Source organism: Strix uralensis, chromosome 5 (genome assembly GCF_047716275.1).
Source record: "Strix uralensis isolate ZFMK-TIS-50842 chromosome 5, bStrUra1, whole genome shotgun sequence".
Taxonomy (NCBI): Eukaryota; Metazoa; Chordata; class Aves; order Strigiformes; family Strigidae; genus Strix; species Strix uralensis.
This window is the reverse complement of record NC_133976.1, coordinates 45,312,657-45,332,510: the sequence shown is the minus strand read 5'-3', so window position 1 is coordinate 45,332,510 and position 19,854 is coordinate 45,312,657. Positions and strand designations below refer to the sequence as shown.

Below are 19,854 nucleotides of genomic sequence, written 5' to 3'. Positions count from 1 at the left end.
TCTCATTCCAAAAAAAAGTATTCTGTTGTATTAAAATAGCTTTTATTTTCTATGTTTTGGATACAATAGAACAATAATACTTGCAGTTCACTTTCAAAGCTTTGCATAACTTGAAAACTTAAGTATTTTTCTGTATTTGATAAATATGACTATTTCCCCTTATATTGCCAAATTATTTACAATGCATTGCACTTCAGAATTCTATTAGGAAGTGTGCACAATATATGGTTATAAGTCTGTGACTTCGTGTTTTATATTATTAAGTAAAGGTTTGTCTAAAAAAACTCCAAATACTCATTTGCTTTTATATTTTAATTCTAATGCTGAACACAAAAAAGGCCAGAAAAGAGAGGGAGGATTTTCTGTTCTTGCTCTACACAATTGTTTTTACACAACAGTGTTTTAATTTTATGTATACATAATTATATACCTTGATAATAAAACCTTTGCTAGTCAAAACTGCAGAAAAAATCAGTTTGTTCTCAACTGACTTTTAAAGTTGCATAAATTATGAAACCTTTATGTAAGCTTGCATCACAATTCATCATATTTTAAAGTTACACACTCAGAAAATGTGAATGTATTCCCAGATATTAAAAAGTCAATTTTATATACGGGTTGCTACCATCACTATTACTATAACTTTTCCTCATTTGGAATTTTAAAAAAAAAAATAATTCCAGTATTTTGGCCCTAGAAAATACATACTAATGATACAGAATACATTGGTAAGTTTGGAGTCATACTTCAAAACGTCATCAAATTAGGAATCAATTTTAGAGGGGGAAATCCTTATCTTTTATAGTGAAAATCATACAGACAATATTTTAGAGTCAGCTTAACAATACAGAGAATGTTTTCATTATTTTAATCAAGATAAATTTTCATTTTCCACAGGTTATATTTGGAGAGATTTGGTTATACTCCAGAACAATAATGTTAAAAATCACCAAGTCAGCAGCCAAATGAAGCAAGACCTTTTAATAGGAGTAGTTAGGTAACTATAACAATTTTATGTGAGTTGTGAGGGGACTGCATGCTTTTTGCTTCTTTATGTCCCAGCAACTGAGGTTAAAAAACAAGCCCTCCAAAACCAAAGCCAAACTAGCACATGTTGCAGCCTTCGTCACTTACAGGTCTTGCAGCAGCCATCATTATACGTCTGCACAATTCCTCCATTCTAGGAAAATAAAAGGACAATATATCAAAAAAGACTGTGCTCAATACAAAGGTGAATTGTATCTAAGACATTCCATGTTTTAAAGATGTCCAACTAATAAAAAATAGTGTCTCTGAAACTAAGAGAATTACACAGATAGTGCAAAGCATTTGACACTGTCCCGCATGACCTCCTTGTCTCTAAAGTGGAGAGACATGGATTTGACAGATGGACCACTCGGTGGATAAGGAATTGGCTGGATGGTTGTGCTCAAAGAGTTGAGGTCAACAGCTCGATGTCCGAGTGGAGAGCAGTGACAAGTGGTGTTCCTCAGGGGTCTGTATTGGGACCAACGTTGTTTAACATCTTTGTTCGCGACATGGACAGTGGGATTGAGTGCACCCTCAGCAAGTTTGCCGACAACACCAAGCTGTGTGGTGCGGTCGACACGCTGGAGGGCAGGGATGCCATCCAGAGGGGCCTGGACAGGCTTGAGAGGTGGGACCATGCAAACCTCATGAAGTTCAACAAGGCCAAGTGCAAGGTCCTGCACATGGGTTGAGGCAATTCCAAACACAAATACAGGCTGGGTGATGAGTGGATTGAGAGCAGCCCTGTGGAGAAGGAGTTGGGGATATTGGGTGACAAGAAGCTCAACATGTCCCAACAATGTGCATTTGCAGCCCAGAAGGCCAACTGTATCCCGGGCTGCATCAAAAGAAGTGTGAGCAGCAAGTTGAGGGAGGTGATTCTCCCCCTCTACTTTTCTCTCATGAGATCCCACCTGGAGTACTGTGTTCAGCTCTGGGGCCCCCAACATAAGAAGAACATGGACCTGTTCGAGCGGGTCCACAGGAGGGCCATGAAGATGATGAGGGATCTGGAGCACCTCCCCTGTGGAGACAGGCTGAGAGAGTTGGGGTTGTTCAGCCTGGAGAAGAGGAGGCTCCAGGGAGACCTTATAGCTGACTTCCAGTATCTAAAAGGAGCCTACAGGAAAGCTGGAGAGGAACTTTTTACAAGGGCATGTAGTGATAGGATGAGGGGTAATGGCTTTAAACTGAAAGAGGGTAGATTTAGATTAGATGTAAGGAAGAAATTGTTTACTATGAGGATGGTGAGGCACTGGAACAGGTTGCCTAGAGAAGTTGTGGATGCCCCCTCCCTGGAAGTGTCCAAGGCCAGATTGGACAGGGCTTTGAGCAACCTGGTCTAGTGGAAGGTGTCCCTGCCCATGGCAGGGGGGTTGGAACTAGATGATTTTTAAGGTCCCTTCCAACCCAAACCATTCTATGATTCTATGATATGCATCAGCTGAAGGTTTGGTTCACAAATTCTTTACAGCCTTTGACACTGGAAATGAACTCATCACTGCTTATCTCATCTGATCTAGTCTCCTTTGAATAAGCCACTTAGTTTCTATAAGCATCTTTTCATATCATCCACTACCATCTATTTCCCCACCACTGAGATTTATTAGGATAGTTTAAAAAATTCATGATTGCAACTTTGCTGATGATGTAAAAGGATTTACACTGATCATATGCCAAGGAGAAAATTAGTATCTAATAATTAGCTCTTTACAACATTAAATATATATATTAACTTTTGAAAGAGAACATTAACTGCAGAATTTCAGAACCATTGGTGTGTTGAATTCTTTTTCTCAATTACAGTCTTTGATATTGATTTACACTAAAGTTGCTTACTAGCTAGAAAGTAAAAACATATGAAAGTGATAAAAATGTCCTTTTGAAATTAAAAGAGAGCATGAGAGGGAGACAGAGAGAAAGGCTCTCAGAATCTGTCAGAATGGGTGCAAAGAAGAAACATGCACCCACAATTTTAGTGCATATCCTAGAACTGCCTATCAAGCAGAGAATTGAAGACAAATAGCACTCCTACAATAACAACAGACAAAATACATTTTTAAGCTTCCATATTTTCATGCTAGCATGCATTTTTTATCTCATTACAGAAAAATTACTGAACAAGTTGATCAAGAATTTCTTAAATGAGCCCTTCAATTCACCCTCTTAAATCCATATTCATAAATTATCCTTAGGGGCCTGTCAGAAGAGCTTTCTCAGCTACTGGTTCAAGTCTACACTCAGCATCTCTGACAAACAGGTCAGACTGATACAGGAGGTTAATTTTCGGGTGCCATTCTTTAAAATCTTAACCATTATTACTAAGGAAAGATCATAATAGATGGTGACAAAAGGATTCCAAGGAAGAAACTCGAGCATAAAGTCAAGGTAGAATAGGCATTAATTTTAGATAGAATGCCTTCTTCAGGATTGGAAGAAATAAGGACTTTTTTAAAAAAATGCAATGGATAAGTAGGACTTGTGCTAAATTTATAATCTGTAGTCAAGGCAGCAATGTTACCCTCTCTACATGTATATTTATTTTATTATTATTTGTAGCTTATATTAAATATGGTGTACTGCAAGTGCAAGAATTATAAGAAATATTATAAAGTTAGAGAAGTATTAAATTAGAAATTAAATTGTGAACAAATATGTAATGTACATGAAGCATCCACATTCTTCAGTTCATATGGGTATGCCACATTTACATTGTTAGATATATTATGTAGGTAGATACCCTTTCATGTATGATAGATATTTTTTCTTATGTTTTACAAAGTTCAGTTTAAGAGATAATAAAGTTTATATATACTCTGTCATCTTTCTAATCTTTACACAACGTAAGGAATTTTTAATATAGCCCACTTTTATATGCAGCATTTCTGAATTGCTTGATCCAATTTATTTAGTGTATGTGTACTATAAACTTGGCAAAGTGTTACTCCAAACTAGAGACATAGTGATTAGCACTTTATATAGTGGTATGTCAAGTATGAATCCAATTCCACAATATTTTAAAAGCAGTCATCATTAAGACCGAAAACGAATTTTCATGCTCCTCACAGATACTTTGTCAGCCAAAAAGCAAACAGGAACATAGAAAATAAGACTGTAAATTGCTTGGTTACATGTTTTTACTTACCACTTTTTTAATTTAAAAAAGTGAATGAGGCATGCATGTGCTGTCAAGTGTAAGCCAAACTCCAGATCAGTTATTGTCACTTACCTCACCCAAAGTACAAACCTTTGTACACTCAGTGTCATTAAAAGGGGGGCAGACAACACTTGATCCCAGTATGATAGCCCCCGCAGCAGTCTTTGCACACTGGTAGTTGGTGCAGTTGGAGCTCCAGGTGCTTCCTTCCTGGATTTATAAAACAAAGCCATTGTCAGAAAAGACAAAACATTTCAGCTTTATCTCCCACCTCAAATGTCTGTAAAAGTGGTACCCTCATGCTGTAGCACCTACTGGAGTGGAAAGTTGCAGACCACCCATAGGTGGCAAAGTGGAAGACCATCCTCTAACCACCAATGGCTACTCCTCCCTGGAGCCATGACTCTACTCTCCAGCATGCTGCTCAGCATGGGTGTCCTAGTGCAGAAATGAAGGGCTCTGTGCCAGAAAAAAAGTCAGATAGTTTCTTTTGCTCTGAAAGCAATGGAAGCATGAACCAAGTCATGGCCACATCTAAATTTCCTTGTATGTGGATGATGAAACACACCATCAGAATCCTGAACCCCAGTTTCAGTTTGCACACTTTCTTTCTGTAGAAACCAGAATGTGGAGAAGAGTGGCCCTAGGAAGAGGGGAACATAGGAGTCCTGATGTGGACTCAGAAGCTCCCAACCCATCTAAATCACAGTATGTGACTTAGAGTTACAATTTGAACCCTACCCTGCACTTAGAGCACAACCAGCCTTAAGTAAATGATGACATTTACATATCTTTGTAGAAAATATTACAACCAATAAAAAGAAATAAGGTATTCACTGTGAGAGATGAGAGTGTTTGAGTCACGGGGTGGGATGTGAGAGACGAGAAACCAGGCCTGTGAGAAACTAAGAAAAACAGCCTGAGAAAGCAAAAGTTGAGGCTGATCGAAGAAATGCCTCAAACGCTTGCAGGACAAACTATGAGTCACAGGGTGGATAGTGTGGAGGTCGAAGCTGATAAGGCTGCCCGAATAACACAAGAGGCAGCTGGAGGAGGGAGGCTTGTGGAGACAGGACGGTTCTGCTCTGGGGCACCTGGCCAAATTTCAAGGGCCATCTGTCTGGTGAATGACCTTTGCTTCATTATCTACGAAATGCATATTAAAGTTAACACCCCTCAATATGCTAACGAAGGCTAACATGATCATGATAATTACATCATCCCATGAAACACCTTACCCCTCCCTGTACATGGGATACGTAGGTATGTGGGTCAACCTAGGGGACAGACCCAAGGAAAGTGTGCATAAATCAAGGAGGGGGAAAAGAAAGGGGGGGGACTGGAGAGTGCAGTGAAACAAAGAAGACGGATGCAAGCGAAAAAGATGGATGCCTCCTGGAACCCTCGCTGGCAGGATCAACGCAGAAACCCAGACCTATTCCCTCTATCCCCCTCTTTTCCCTTTTCCATTAAGAAATGCAAGGCATATTGTATTGCTTGCCACAACTTGCTATATACTTAGCCAATTATCGTGTGTTCAATTAGTACATTGTGGGTAGTTAATAAATGTTTGGACTTGGAGGCTTGTTGTCCACTCCGTTGGGGATTTGCAAATCTGAGTCACTTGTCTCCCTCACCTGAGTGGGACATGACATCCACCTAGTGTGAAAAGGCAGGTCTTTAAATAAACACATTTTTTTCCTATCATATACCATAAATAGTCCCTAAGTGCGTAACCAGCAGAAAGGAGGTATGAAAGAAGACTCACAGCATGAGTTAACTAAGAAGTGACTGTCAGAGACCTGTTTATCATATCATTATAGTTATTTTGTATCCCTGTCCAGGGGCACTTACCTCATACACAATTAGTGTTCCATTCTCAGTATGAAAAGAGCAGGACACATTTTGACAGGTACCACAACAAGTATGATGACTGGAGGAAGGAATATATATTTGATGCTGGAAAGAAAGAAAAGCAAAAAAAAAAAAAAAAGCATTTAAAAAATATATAATATATGAAAATTCATTGATTTCTGAAACTGAAAATACCAAGAAAAACAATATACAGGTGGATGGGTGGATATCTTTATGTATGCTACTTCCTGGACACAAAAGATGTGGGAGGTGCACCCAGGTGGAGGGACTCCTCTGCTTAGTGACAATGCTCTGGGAGGAGGTGAGCAGGTTGAGTAGTATCAGGGAGCGCGAGAGAGAATACGCACCCTGCCTTCCCTGAGACAGGCCAAACAGGCAGACAGAACACATGATATGGAGGATTCCACATCCTCTCTGTGCCTGGCTGAACACAGTGACTTAAGGAATAGGGGGTAATGGCGACAAGTTCCCGCCTGGCACAGCAGGCACATCTCCTCTGTGACTGCCCCACCTTCCCAGGTGCCCTTGCATAATAGGTATGACACTCTGCAAGTGGAACTGAACAGTAACAAGGACAATGGTTCATCTAGATTGGACGTGTCACCAAGGTTAAGTCAGCCTGCATCAAAACTGCTTCCATAAAGAAAAAAAGATGGATCACTGTCATAGGAGGCTCCCTTCTGAAGGGAATGTAAGGCCCAATATGCAGACCAGGCCCACTTCTTAGGGAAGTCTGCTGCCTTCCTTGGGCCCAAGTTAAAGATGTGAAAATTTCCTAACCTGGTATGGCCCTCAGATTATTATCCATTATTGAATTTTCAGATAGGCAACGATGAAATTGCAACAAGAAGTCCAACGGCATTCAAGAGAGACTTTGGGGCTTTGGGATGACTGGTTAAGGGATCTGGAGCACAAGTAGTGTTCTCCTCTATCCTTCCAGTTGCAGACAATACTGAGGGAAGAAACAGGAAGAGCCAGCAGATCAATACCTGGCTCAGAGCCTGGTGTCACCAACAGAATTTTGAGTGTTTTACTCATGGGTCAGTCTACACAACACCAGGCCTGCTGGTGACAGAAGGGGTACACCTGCCTCAAAGGGGGAAAAGGATCTTTGCACAGGAGTTAGCATGGCTCACTGAAAGAGCTTTAAAGTAGATTTGAAGGGGAAAAAGGATAAAACCAGGCTTGCTAGAGATAAGCCTGGGGACGGCACGCCAATGTTTGAGGTATGGTGTGCTAGTGAGGTCCTTTAATCTGCCATCTCAGTGGAGGTGGGGGATGGAGATCTGCACGGCAGCAAAAATACAAGGGTATTGATGTGTTAGAAACTATGGAAGAGCCTGAGAATGGTCACATAGGAATTAGGGCTTCTCCCCCCAAAAAGGTGGCAGGATCAGTAACCCAACTGAAGTGCACCTACACCGATGCACACAGCATGGGCAACAAACAGGAGGAGCTGGAAGGCACTGTGCAGCAAGAAAACTGTGATATAGTTGCCATCACAAAAACGTGGTGGGATGAATTGCACACTGGAGTGCTGCAATGGCTGGTTATAAACCTTCAGAAGGCACAGGCAAGGAAGGAGAGGCAGTGGCGTAGCCCTGTGTGTCAGGGAGTGTTTTGATTGTCTAGAGCTTAATGATGGTGACTATAGGGTTGAATGTTTACATGTAAGAATCAGGGGGAAGGCCAACAAGGTAGATATCATGGTAGGAGTCTGTTATAGACCACCCAAGCAGGATTAAGAGGCAGATGAAATATTCTATAAGCAGCTGAGAGAAGTCTCACAGTTGCTAGCCCTTGTTCTCATGGGGGACTTCAACTTACCAGATGTCTGCTGGAAATACCATACAGCAGAGAGGAAACAGTTTATGAGGTTCCTGGAGTGTGTGGAAGATAACTTCCTGACACAGCTGGTGAGTGAACCAACTAGGGAAGGTGCTCTGCTGGACCTGTTGTTTGCAAACACAGAAGGACTTGTGGGTCATATGATGGTTGGAGTCTGTCTTGGGCATAGCAATCATAGAATGATAGTTTTCGATTCTTGGAGAAGTAAGGAGGGGGGTCAGCAGAACTGCTACCTTGGACTTCTGGAGGGCAGACTTTGACCTGTTTAGGAGACTGGTTGACAGAGTCCCTTGGGAGACAGTCCTGAAGGGCAAAAAAGTAGAGGAAGGCTGGACATTCTTCAAGAAGGAAATCTTAAAGGCACAGGAGCAGACTGTCCCCATGTGCTGAAAGACGAGCCAGTGGGGAAGAAGACCAGCCTTGCTGAAAAGAGAGATTTGTCTGGAACTAAGGAAAAAATAGGAGAGTTTATGAGATTTGGAAGAAGGGGCAGGCAACTCAGGAGGACTATGAGGATGTAGTGAGGTTATGCAGGGAGAAGATTAGAAGGGCCAAAACCCAGCTAGAACTTAATCTGGCTACTGCCATAAAAGACAATAAAAAATGTTTCTATAAATACATTAGCAACAAAAGGAGGGCACTAAGGGGAATCTCCATCCTTTATTGGATGTGGGGGGAAATATAGTGACCAAGGATAGGGAAAACGTTGAGGTACTTAATGCCTTCTTTGCCTCAGTCTTTAATAGTAAGACCAGTTTTTCCCCAGGTATGAATCCCCCTGAGCTAGAAGACAGGGATGGGGAGCAGAATGTAGCCACCATAATCCAAGGAGAAAAGGTTAGTGATCTGCTACACCACTTAGACACACATATGTCTATGGGGCTGGATGGGATCCACCCAAGGGTACTGAAGGAGCTGGCAGAAGTGCTCACCAAGCCACTTTCTATCATTTATCAGCAGTCCTGGCTAACTGGGGAGGTCCCAGTTGACTGGAAGTTAGCAAATGTGATGCCCATCTACAGGAAGGGCTGGAAGGAGGATCTGGGGAACTACAGGCCTGTCAGTCTGACCTCAGTGCCGGGGAAGGTTATGGAGCACATCTTGAGTGCCATCATACGGAACATACAGGACAACCAGGTGATCGGGCCCAGTCAGCATAGATTTATGAAGGGCAGGTCCTGCTTGACTGACCTCATCTCCTTCTGTGACAAGGTGACATGCTTAGTGGATGAGGGAAAGGTTGTGGATGTTGTCTACCTAGACTTTAGTAAAGCCTTTGACACCATTTCCCACAGCATTCTCCTGGAGAGATTGGCTGCTCATGGCTTGGACGAGTGTACTCTTCACTGGGTAAAAAAATGGCTGGATGTCCAGCCCCAAAGAGTTGTGGTGAATGGAATTAAATCCAGTTGGTGACCGGTCACAAGTGGTGTTCCCCAGGGCTCCGTACTGAGCCCAGTTTTGTTTAATATCTTTATCAATGATCTGGACAAGGGGATTGAGTGCACCCTCAGTAAGTTTGCAGATGACACCAAGTTGGGTGGGAGTGTTGATCTGCTTGAGGGTAGGGAGGCTCTGCAGAGGGATATGGACAGACTGGATCAATGGATTGAGGCCAACTGTATGAGGTTCAGCAAGGCTGAGTGCTGGGACCTGCACTTGGGTCACAACAACCCCATGCAACACTCCAGGCTTGGGGAAGAGTGGCTGGAAAGCTGCCCGTTGGAAAAGGACCTGCGGGTGTTGGTTGACAGATGGCTGAATATGAGCCATCAGTGTGCCCAGGTGGCCAAGAAGGCCAATAGCATCCTGGCTTGTATCAGACATAGTGTGCCACACCTTGAATACTGTGCTTAGTTTTGGGCCTCTCACTACAAGAAAGACATTGAAGTGCTGGAGCACAACCAAAGAAGGGGAACAGAGCTGGTGAAGGGTTCCCCTTGTGAGGAGCAGCTGAGGGAATGAGAGTTTAGCCTGGAGAAAAGGAGGCTGAGGGGAAACCTTATCACTTTCTACAACTACCTGAAAGGAGGAGGTAGCGAGGTGGGTGTTGGTCTCTTCTCCTAAGTAACAAGAGATAGGACAAGAGGAAATGACCTCAAGTTGCACCAGGGGAGGTTTAGATTGGACATTAGCAAAAATTTCTTCACCAGAAGGGTTGTCAGGCACTGGAACAGGCTGCCCAGGGAAGTGGTTAAGTCACCATCCCTGGAGGTATTTAAAAGACTTGTAGATGTGGCGCTTAGGGACATGGTTTAGTGGTGGACTTGGCAGTGTTAGGTGAATGGTTGGACTTGATCTTAAAGATCTTTTCCAACCTAAATGATTCTGTGATTCTAAGATACGCATCACTGTTAAGTTCTCAAGTTCTTGCTGAGCAAACAGGACTATCAAAAGTCTTCACCTTGGCTTTTATCCTAATGGTGTAGTTGTGCTCACAAATTGCATCATTCCTGTATTTTAAGAATACTCACAGCTTCACATTGCTGGGAACAGTTCACCATTGTAAAATGTATGGCATTGTATCCTGTGTTCAGATCTTTGTCTTGTAAACACTGTACAGTGTAACAAAGGTCTCCATCCAAGTACTGAATCACTGACTGTCCAGGATTCAGTACTGTGACCTCCTGGAAGATGCACACATCATCCTTCTCTAACACCAAAAGAAAGAAATGTTACCAGAGGGGGAAAAAACTAAATCATCAAGCAAATTAACAGAACCATTGTAAAGTCCTATGCTCTGCAATAGTATTGTGACTTTTAGACTTGATTGGTTTGTGGTTTTAATTACCAAAGAAGGGTGGGAGGAGGTATAATTCAGCTTAAGAAAATGATACAAAATCCAAAACTGCCTAAAATTGATAGTGTTCCTACTATGGAAGTAAAAAAAAAAAAATTATCTGTTCTTATTTTTAAAGAGTTCTAGTATTTAACATAGCTAAGTACACTATAAGAATTATTCTGCACATCACAAAATGTAGCCTTTCTGTCAATGAAGCTAGTATGTCTACAATTACCTGTGGGACAGTAATATGCTCAAGCTGTACTGTAAATGTGTGCTTTGCTCCCGGAGACAGTCTAGCCTGGGCTGCAGTCAAGATTACAGCATACCTCAAGCACCCCCGTGCACAGTAGAGCTGAAATCTAGTCTACACAGGGTAGCTGAGTGAAAGGAGCAGAGGTCTGATCTTAAGACTGGGTACCTACTCTCATGCTGGCTGGACAGGTCTATTGTTCTGGTGTGAGATGTTGTTTCATTTGTGCTCAACAGTGGACTAGGAGCAGAGTCACACTGCTCACATTCAGCTAAGGTTCACAACGTGCTTCCTATTTGCCTCTCACCAGAGAGACCATACCTGACTCTGAAAGGATGGGCAGTTTAACAACACTCCTACACCCCACCAGAACAGACACAAAATGGATGGGTTAGCAGACAAAGCATCATATTTAGAAAAGAGAACATAATTGCATAACTAGATAGACACCCATAAAATCAAGACAAAAAGAGTGTTTATGTATGAGAAGGTTATTATGGTCCTATTTCTGCTTTCTTTGCATGTCCTTTTTACTAAAAACTAAAACAAAACAGCTAGGAATATGAAAAAGTTACCACAAATGTAGTGAATGCATCCACAAGCACTGGAAACACTACTATCTATTTTTTTAACTTCTCCCTGAGTATGAAAAGATAAAAGAGTTTGCAAAGTCATGCACAATTAAATGTGCTGCTAAACAGACAATTTTTCTCTAACAGTATAAAATATTACTTTCATCACTTCCACCCTTGCTTTCATAAAAGAGAATAATTGCAATGTACTCAAGAAACAGTAGCACGTTCAGAGTTATTCAATGCATTTATCTCTAAACAGGAGCAAAGCACTTCATTTTCTCTAGGAATGCATATGAATAGCAGAGTCGCTAAACAGCAATTTTTTCTGACAAAGTTATTTCAGTAATAAACATATTAGCAAATGACTGCCTTCTGTGAATTTTTTTCCAAAAGATAGGTGAAAGCTATTCAAATTTGTAACTCCTGTTTAGACTTTACATTATGCAATCTTCACATAAGGGGAAGAGAAAGACAAGCATTTGATAGGGAAAATATCCCTGTCACTATAGTAATAATGGGACTTTGAACATTCACTCATAATTATTTTCCAGATCACAGTCCTATTATGAGAAAGTATGTGAGGAGCAAAATATTTATGACTTCTCATATGAGCTAAATTCAATAATGTTAAAACATTTTAATCAAAAGCATAAATGATTAACAAAATAGCACATTTCTGCAGATGATACATATGATCATAAAGCTCATTCCTTGTTAATTATTAAAAAACAATTGGGAATTATTTATATGGAAAACCTTCCCAGCATATTGTTTTGAGTCAACATTGAACAGACTAATATTACAGTTGCTTTTCTTCTTTTGACATCTTAAAACACACAGTGAAATTTCCCAAGGAATAGTTGACAACACTGTGCAGACACTTGATGGAGTGACATGCTTGAGCTGGGGACTGGGAGGCAGTCCCAGCCTGTTCCTGTTCAGCCTCATCACCCTTTACAACTAATTGAAATGAGGAATGGAAAGGGAGGAGTAAGAGGGCTGAACGCCACTAATAAGAATATCTAAAGGATGGTGCTCACCAATTTACAGGTCAGCATAGTAGCGTTTTCACAGCTACATTCTGAGAAGAGAACAAGAAAATCATATTAGTCGGTTACCTAATTGTTACCTTTTGTTCACAGCAGTGACTAAGGAAGAAAACAATAATTACCACAGTGCCATTCTGGACAACACTGCCCAGGTATTTTTTCCTTCACGATTGTCATGTCATCTGTGCAATTCATAGGAGGCTCAGAACAAAGATTTTCATCACAAACTAAATGGAGGGAAAAGACATGTATGAGAATTTACTCAAATTTCCTTTCAATTTTCCAGCTTATATTTCTCTTGATAAACTATTTTTAAAATAATGACATTTTAAATAATTTTTTATTGTGTTTCTTAAGCATCTGAATTATATTTGGAACTGGAAAATTAGCAAAGATTGTCAAAAGTGCCTGTAGTTGCCTTAGAACATGATTAAATTTTCAGAAAATATCACACAGGAATCCTTTAATATTCTTCCTACTTCACTTAAGCTGATAACCCGTACCAAAGACAACTGAAATCACAGCTTTTGGAAAACATTTTTTTTTTTCTCTCAGCTACAAATGTGCTATAAAGCACATTTCTGTAAGATAACAGAGAGCAACTGCCTTCCTGGGATGACTCTAGTAAGAAAATACCTGCCTGTCTTATCAGACATGGCTTATTTGGACTCTGAAAGAAGACCACATACTAAGATCTAACTTTCTGCCTGCCACAATTTGGCAAAAACAGTGCCAAACACCTTTGCAGAAACTTTCACCTGGATGCAAGTGCTAGGAAAAGGAAAAGACCAAAATATGGAACCACCTGAAGTAAAAATTACTAAGCTCCAAACTTACTGGAAGACAATTTAATTAATTACCCAAAGACTGCCATAGGGCAAGAGTTAATCTAAATTAAGCAGTTACATTTATATACATTAATTAGGAACATATAGCACAATTTCTGTGTTTTATGAGGCTACAAAAGAGACTACATTATAGTGCAAATATTTTTCTTCTGGCTGCTCATTGTTTGAATAATAGCCAATCCAGCAGTATTTGAAACCCTTGGCCTACTCCTTCCCTAAAAGCTAAAAGTGCAAAGAAACTGCCTAAACACTAATGAATGGTGCAACAGAGGAACAACAACATGGAACCTGCTTTCTAACGTGTTTTAGTACATGAACCATTGTATATTTATACTCCAAGGATGGGATTCAGTTCCACATTAATATATTGGCATTTAGATCACGCTGAAAGTAGCTAAAGAACTAAATAACCTCTCCAGTGCACCATCACTGGGTGCATCAAGAACGCTGAACCTATCTCAAATGCAGACACTGTCAGTTAGATCTCTTAATCTCTATCTGAAGCCCACCCTAAATGCTGAATCAAAAAAATCTCCACACACACAGAGCGTCTGTCATGTTTACTAAATTTGTTAACATTGAACTGACAACAGTTATACTCACCGCAGTAGTAATGAGGACAACAGTAATGTATGGTATTAAGGTCTACGGTGAGTATTTCCCCTTCATTACACAAGGGAACAGGCTCAATACAGGATTCACAAACTACATTTAAAAAAATCAGACATTTACAAAGTTTTAAATAGTAAAAAGTTAGCACATGTGAATTCTATTTAATAGACTATATAACAAGTCATATTATGTTTGTTACTTGGATAACAGCTTTTATGGATTGACATTCAAAGATGAAAAAGTAACAAAGTTCAAGTATGATGTTCAAAATTATGTTTGAAATGAAAGATCCCAAAACCCAAGAATAATTCATGCTCCAGTCAGCCTGAGCTGTGTGAAGTCCCACACTCTCCAAGAATTCCTGGCTTAAGTTATTAGGTTTAGAACTGTGAACTGTTTTTGTAAATACTTAACTATTCCTTAGTTATCCATAAAAATATTAGAGGCTTCTTACCACAGAGATAAGAGAAACAACAGGGATCTTCCTGTTTTGCTTCAACAATAAATTGATCTTCTCTGCAGTCCAGCTGGGAAGCATTGAAACAAACTGAAGGATCACATTCTGTAGGATGTGAAATAAACAGTTTTTTAAAAATGTCACAGAAACAATACTAAAAAGATAAAGAAAATATATTCTTCATCTACTTAGCAAGACAAAATACCCCAAATTGACTGTAAATCAAAAGTGTCACAAAACACAAATGCAAGAAAATACTGAAGAGAGAAAAAACAAAACAAAACAAAACAAAAACATTATTGCCTGGTGCTATTTACAATGTCCCGTTCTGTTAACAATCAAAACAGCTTGTAAGGCAAATTTTCTTATAACACATAATACAAGTGTGGAAAACATCCCTGTGATGTTGTATTTCCCTTACCACATCGGTACTGTGGACAGCAGGACAGGGGGTGGTACCCTACCACTAATTTTTCATTGGGTTTGCATGTTGGAATAATGGCGTCACACAATGACATGTTACATTCTGTGGGATAAAAAACAATCAATTTTTACATATTCGAACAGATACAAGTGCAAGTCTTAAGGCTCAAGATATTTATACCATCTACTATAGAGATCCACAAACTGAGAGCAGCCCAAGTCAGCTTAAAATACACTCCATACCATCATGTAGACCTCAGAGCTTAACTCAGGGGTGTTGTGACACTGTGCAAGCACGGTTATATCCCTCTTAAAGTAGGTATTTACTTGCTCTGCTTCCTCCACATGAAGCCAGCTAAAATGTCCCAGTGAAAATATTCCCTAAACAAATTGACAATACAGTGTTGGTTACAGGTATCTAATGAGCAAAAGCACCATATGAGCTCAACCATTTTTTCTCATTTTCCTTGAAGATGTTATGAAGAAATAAGTGTCTTTTGGTTAACATTTTAGGAGAAATAAGCTTATTCCTTTTTCTCACAACCATGTCTAGACAGCATATTAGTATTCAGTGATCAGCTCACAGAATACTGCTTCTGAGAAACAGCAGTAGGTCAGGGCATACTACTTTTGACACCAAAGCACTAATAAGAAAAGCAAACAGGCTCTGATGACTGGTGCTTTTGTCATCAAGTATTTATCAATTTCTTTTGAAATTCCGCCCAAGAGCTTAAAAATTCATTTTTAACAGAAGTTTTGTTTCAGTAGTGGACTTCTAAGACAAAAAAAAATTATTTCAGTCAGTTCTTACAAAGAAAAGAAGCCTGCTTTGCTGGCCCAACCAGCCACAAGTACCAAAAAATCACTGCTGAAAAATGTTACCTTGAACCCTGTCTAAAGATTGTCACCTGCCAGTGAATGTCAAGCACTTACCTTATACTTCTGTTACTGAAAACAAGTGTGGTACATACCACAAACTTTCTTTGGACAGCAAGCTCGCTCTTCGATGACATGGACGATAACTTCCCCTTCTCTTTCACAGACTGGTGGTGGATCCTCATTGCATTCAGGTTCTACAGCAACAATACTTCCATTTGCTAAACAGTTATACATGCAACAGCCTCTCATGGACCCATTCCAGATCTCCCCAGCAAAGCGGGGTTGTCCTTTGTTATCTGTGCATGCTGAGAGAAAAAACATTATATCCCTTCAACGAGTAGAGAGTGCAGATTTCCTGCAAGCAACTATAAATTGCACAAAATTATTGCATAAAATTAGAGTGTTGTGAAGCATTATGATCAAAGAATCCAAGAAAAGATTATGACCTTAAAAACCCTACGTGAACAAATGCTTCACTATGGGTGAAAATAAGTACTGGGTGCAAGGGAAAGAACCTGCCCCATACAATTCCTTCCTAACTACTCCAGGAAGGAAAGCCTGGGAGCTATGGAAGAATGACCATCGTTTTCCCCCAACAGAAGTGCATTGGCACTGTGTCTTGAATCCAAGTGAGCTGAAAGCACGAACTGCTGTAGCTTGAGATAAAGCTAGGTTTTGTTGAAGGGAGCTGCACCAGATTCACACTTACTGAGGACTGACACAGAACTTAAACATCACTTACACTGAGCTGCAGTTAATATTAGCATATCTGCAAAACCATTCTGTTCTGCTGCACTTACTACATTTTTCTTCTGGTATACAGAGGTCAGAGTCTGTTCTATGCAGAATAGTGCCATTTTTACACACACAGTCTTCCCTTAAATAGGAACAGGGAGAATCTTCATAGAACCATTTGTTCAAGCACGTCTTGGCTTCACAGGGTTGCACACAAGGCTGGTATTCCTTGCCCTCAGGACAACTCAATGCTGCAAGTCACAAAAATAGGACATTGAGTGCTGCTGTTATTCTTTCAGCATTTCATTGGATAAACAGGTAGTAAGCACAAGTGAGTGTATCATAGAAAGCAGGTATTTATATTTTTAACAATACTTTAGGTAAGCAACTCATTAAATCAAGATTAAAACTGATTCATGACACTTTGACTAAAACAATTAATCTTAAGAACTTGTACCCTGATTTACTAATGATGTGATAGAATGAGATGGTACTTACAATAACAATAGAAAGAAATATATGTTTAACTCATCACTAAACACTGCAGCAGTATAAAGCCACATTGGGGTATAGAACATGGCTATCTGCTTACAACAGTAATCAGGTGTCCTCCATTTAATGCAGATGTTGTGCTTGTTGCATAAAGCCACATATGCAGAAAGTGCATCACACTCATAATTCCAAAAATAAATACTGTTGATCCACATCTTCTCACAAAACTCCTGTGGTGACACCTAGGAACATATTGTAAACGAGAATTAACAAGTACAAGAGCTTTCTGTAACTAAAATAAATCATTAATTACATGAAATAATACAGCTGCAAAGGAAAAAAATCACAAGCAGTGTCTAAAGTAAAAAATACCATTTTTTTCAGAACACTCATTCTGCAAAACTTAAACTGCCAGAATTTTTTATGCTCATTAGTAGGCACAATACACAGTCCTAATGAGACTGTCATGCTATTTACAAGAACTTTTGCAGTATAACCCCGTCAGCTAAAAGTCAACAATCTCAGCTAAACATTGGTGCTATACCTTCCACAAATTCCTGCTGTGAATGATTACTGAGTGCTTTCTTTCTGTGTCTATAGGATCTGATAGTGTATGTTACTGGGTCTAAATGCAGGTGGTGCAACCTATCTTATTTCTGAAGGTTTTATTTGCATAAGCTTATAACAAGGTGGAAAAAGTCAGATTTTGTTTCATTCTACCTGTTCACTACTGTGCTACAGCCCAACTCTCCCTGTGGTTTCAGCAAATCTTCAAGCAGTTGCTCACTTCTGGCACTAGTGACTCTGTTACCTATCCTTGTCCTGTTGCTTCACACCTGTGAAGTGCACAATATGCTCCCTCCACTCTGCCTCTGCCACCATCTTGTATATGAAAGAAAACAAATTTCATAAGGGATGAGCCAAGTGCTTGGCAATTTTGATGCTGTGTCAGGTTTTGCTATAAACCAGGAAAAGGTGCAATTGCATTGTATCTGAGGCTATGAGAGTTCTCCCGGAAACCTATATGAAGTAGGAATTCTGACTATTCAGACTCCCTTTAATTATTTTTAAATTAGATATGTTAAAACAATTATGAAAAGCATCCTGCTCCCCATTGGTGCTACTCTCCCTTCTTGATTCCAAACTCCTTACCACTGCTCCATCCTATTAAGTTTCTGTGGCAAATATCCATTACTCTTTTTTTAAACAATCTCTTTAAGCTCTTCCTTTGAGAAGTGCCTCCATTTTTTTTTGTACCTGAGAAAAGTGAGGAGAGAGGTCTTGGGAGTTTGAAGGAAGGGGCTCAGCTGCCTGCAATACCTTTAAGAGCATCTGTCTGTGATGAAAACCGAAGAGTAACATAATGCAAACAAAGGGTGGAGAGGCAGAACAGCAAGAAGTGAATCAGGAATCTGGACACATCTATCTCTGAGAAGGAAAGGGCCACTTGAGTAATTAATCCTTTTTATTTTGAATTAAGTGGGAAAAGTAAGTCAGACCTCAGAGATTTGGGGCTTCCTCATTTCCCATTCCGGGAAGCTGCACTACCCACCTCTAGTGTTAGTCTGCACCTACAGCTATCTCCCCAACAGAAAGTACAGTGTCAGAAACAAATGATGATTTCTGTAAGAAATGCTACCAAATTGTCAACGTAATAGTGACTATGTCAAAATTTGTCTAACTGGAAATTTCTTTAGTCCGGTCTCAGACTATATGAGTTGCTGTTGTATGTATCAGAAGCATGAGTTCTAGTAACCTGTGTCAAGCATTTATTCATAATAACTCTTTTAGAATGCATTTGTGTTGAGATGATGATCTGGTGTCTCTCCTTTGAGCTTTGCCTACTAAATAATTTAAGAAACAGCATAATAACACAGGCATCCATATAGATGTGTGTTTACAATAGACAACATAACAAGAGTATTAAAGCCAACACGACAGAGGTATTAAAGCTACCCATCCAGATATTAACACATGAAAATAAGCAAAACGTTTTAAAAATCTGCATAGCTCTCTCATTCTTTTCTTAACTATACATCTTTAATTTGATTTGCACCTGGAATTTCTCTGATCTTTGTACTCACTTTCTTGTGACAAGGGATGAAAATGTTTTTGTTTAACAGTTCCATACAATACGTGCAGTTGTCTTCAGTACAGTTTCTTACTGGCCTCCTGGTTGTTACATCAAGTGATTTCTCAATTTCCCAACTCTTAATGAACATTTCAATTTCCTCCATATTTGTAATTATGGTCCTGTTTTGCATTTTCAGGTCATCAGCAGGGTCTCCATTACACACCCCTGGAGACAGATCATCACATTAAAAGCACAAACAAACATGCCATATTACTTCCTTTGGGAAAGAAAAGTGCACTTGATAAGGTGAGATTAACATTACATCAGGTTCACCTGTGAGACTTAGTCATCTGAATTTATAAATGACAGCAGCTATATGTCCACTGTAGTTCCAACTTTTTACTTGTGATTTTAGTTGTCAAGTGAATAGCTTAGCAAAACAAGCAGATCATACAATACAAGTACTGATACTTTTCCCAACAGTGAGTTAACTTTTGAGAAAAAGTGCTACCAAAATGTGCTGCTGAGTGGAGCAAATTCACTGACATAGCACCAGATTCTGACCTCATTCTACTGAATAACAATCAGCTCCATGGGAGTAAACGTAGATGGCTTTCAAATTAACAGCACATCGCTGATGATTTGACACTGTACTGAAATGTAATTGAACATTATAAATGCAAGAAGTTATGAAAGGAGTCTTTTGATGAACAAATTGCTTTCTCTAGAGAAAATAATTTATTAATACCAAACCACTGAAAAAAAT

The 19,854-nt window shown here is 39.7% G+C and overlaps 1 protein-coding gene across 1 annotated transcript in view; it reads right to left on the bottom strand.

Moving 5' to 3' along the window:
- OTOGL (otogelin like) overlaps nt 1–19,854 on the bottom strand; it is a 102,032-nt gene that overhangs the window by 6,414 nt on the left and 75,764 nt on the right. Inside the window, 14 exon segments of the mRNA XM_074870243.1 lie at nt 1,135–1,180; nt 4,277–4,396; nt 6,041–6,145; nt 10,384–10,562; nt 11,520–11,583; nt 12,560–12,600; nt 12,691–12,795; nt 14,020–14,121; nt 14,483–14,590; nt 14,907–15,011; nt 15,880–16,092; nt 16,588–16,773; nt 17,115–17,256; nt 19,099–19,313. Coding sequence (XP_074726344.1) covers nt 1,135–1,180; nt 4,277–4,396; nt 6,041–6,145; nt 10,384–10,562; nt 11,520–11,583; nt 12,560–12,600; nt 12,691–12,795; nt 14,020–14,121; nt 14,483–14,590; nt 14,907–15,011; nt 15,880–16,092; nt 16,588–16,773; nt 17,115–17,256; nt 19,099–19,313 — 1,731 coding nt within the window.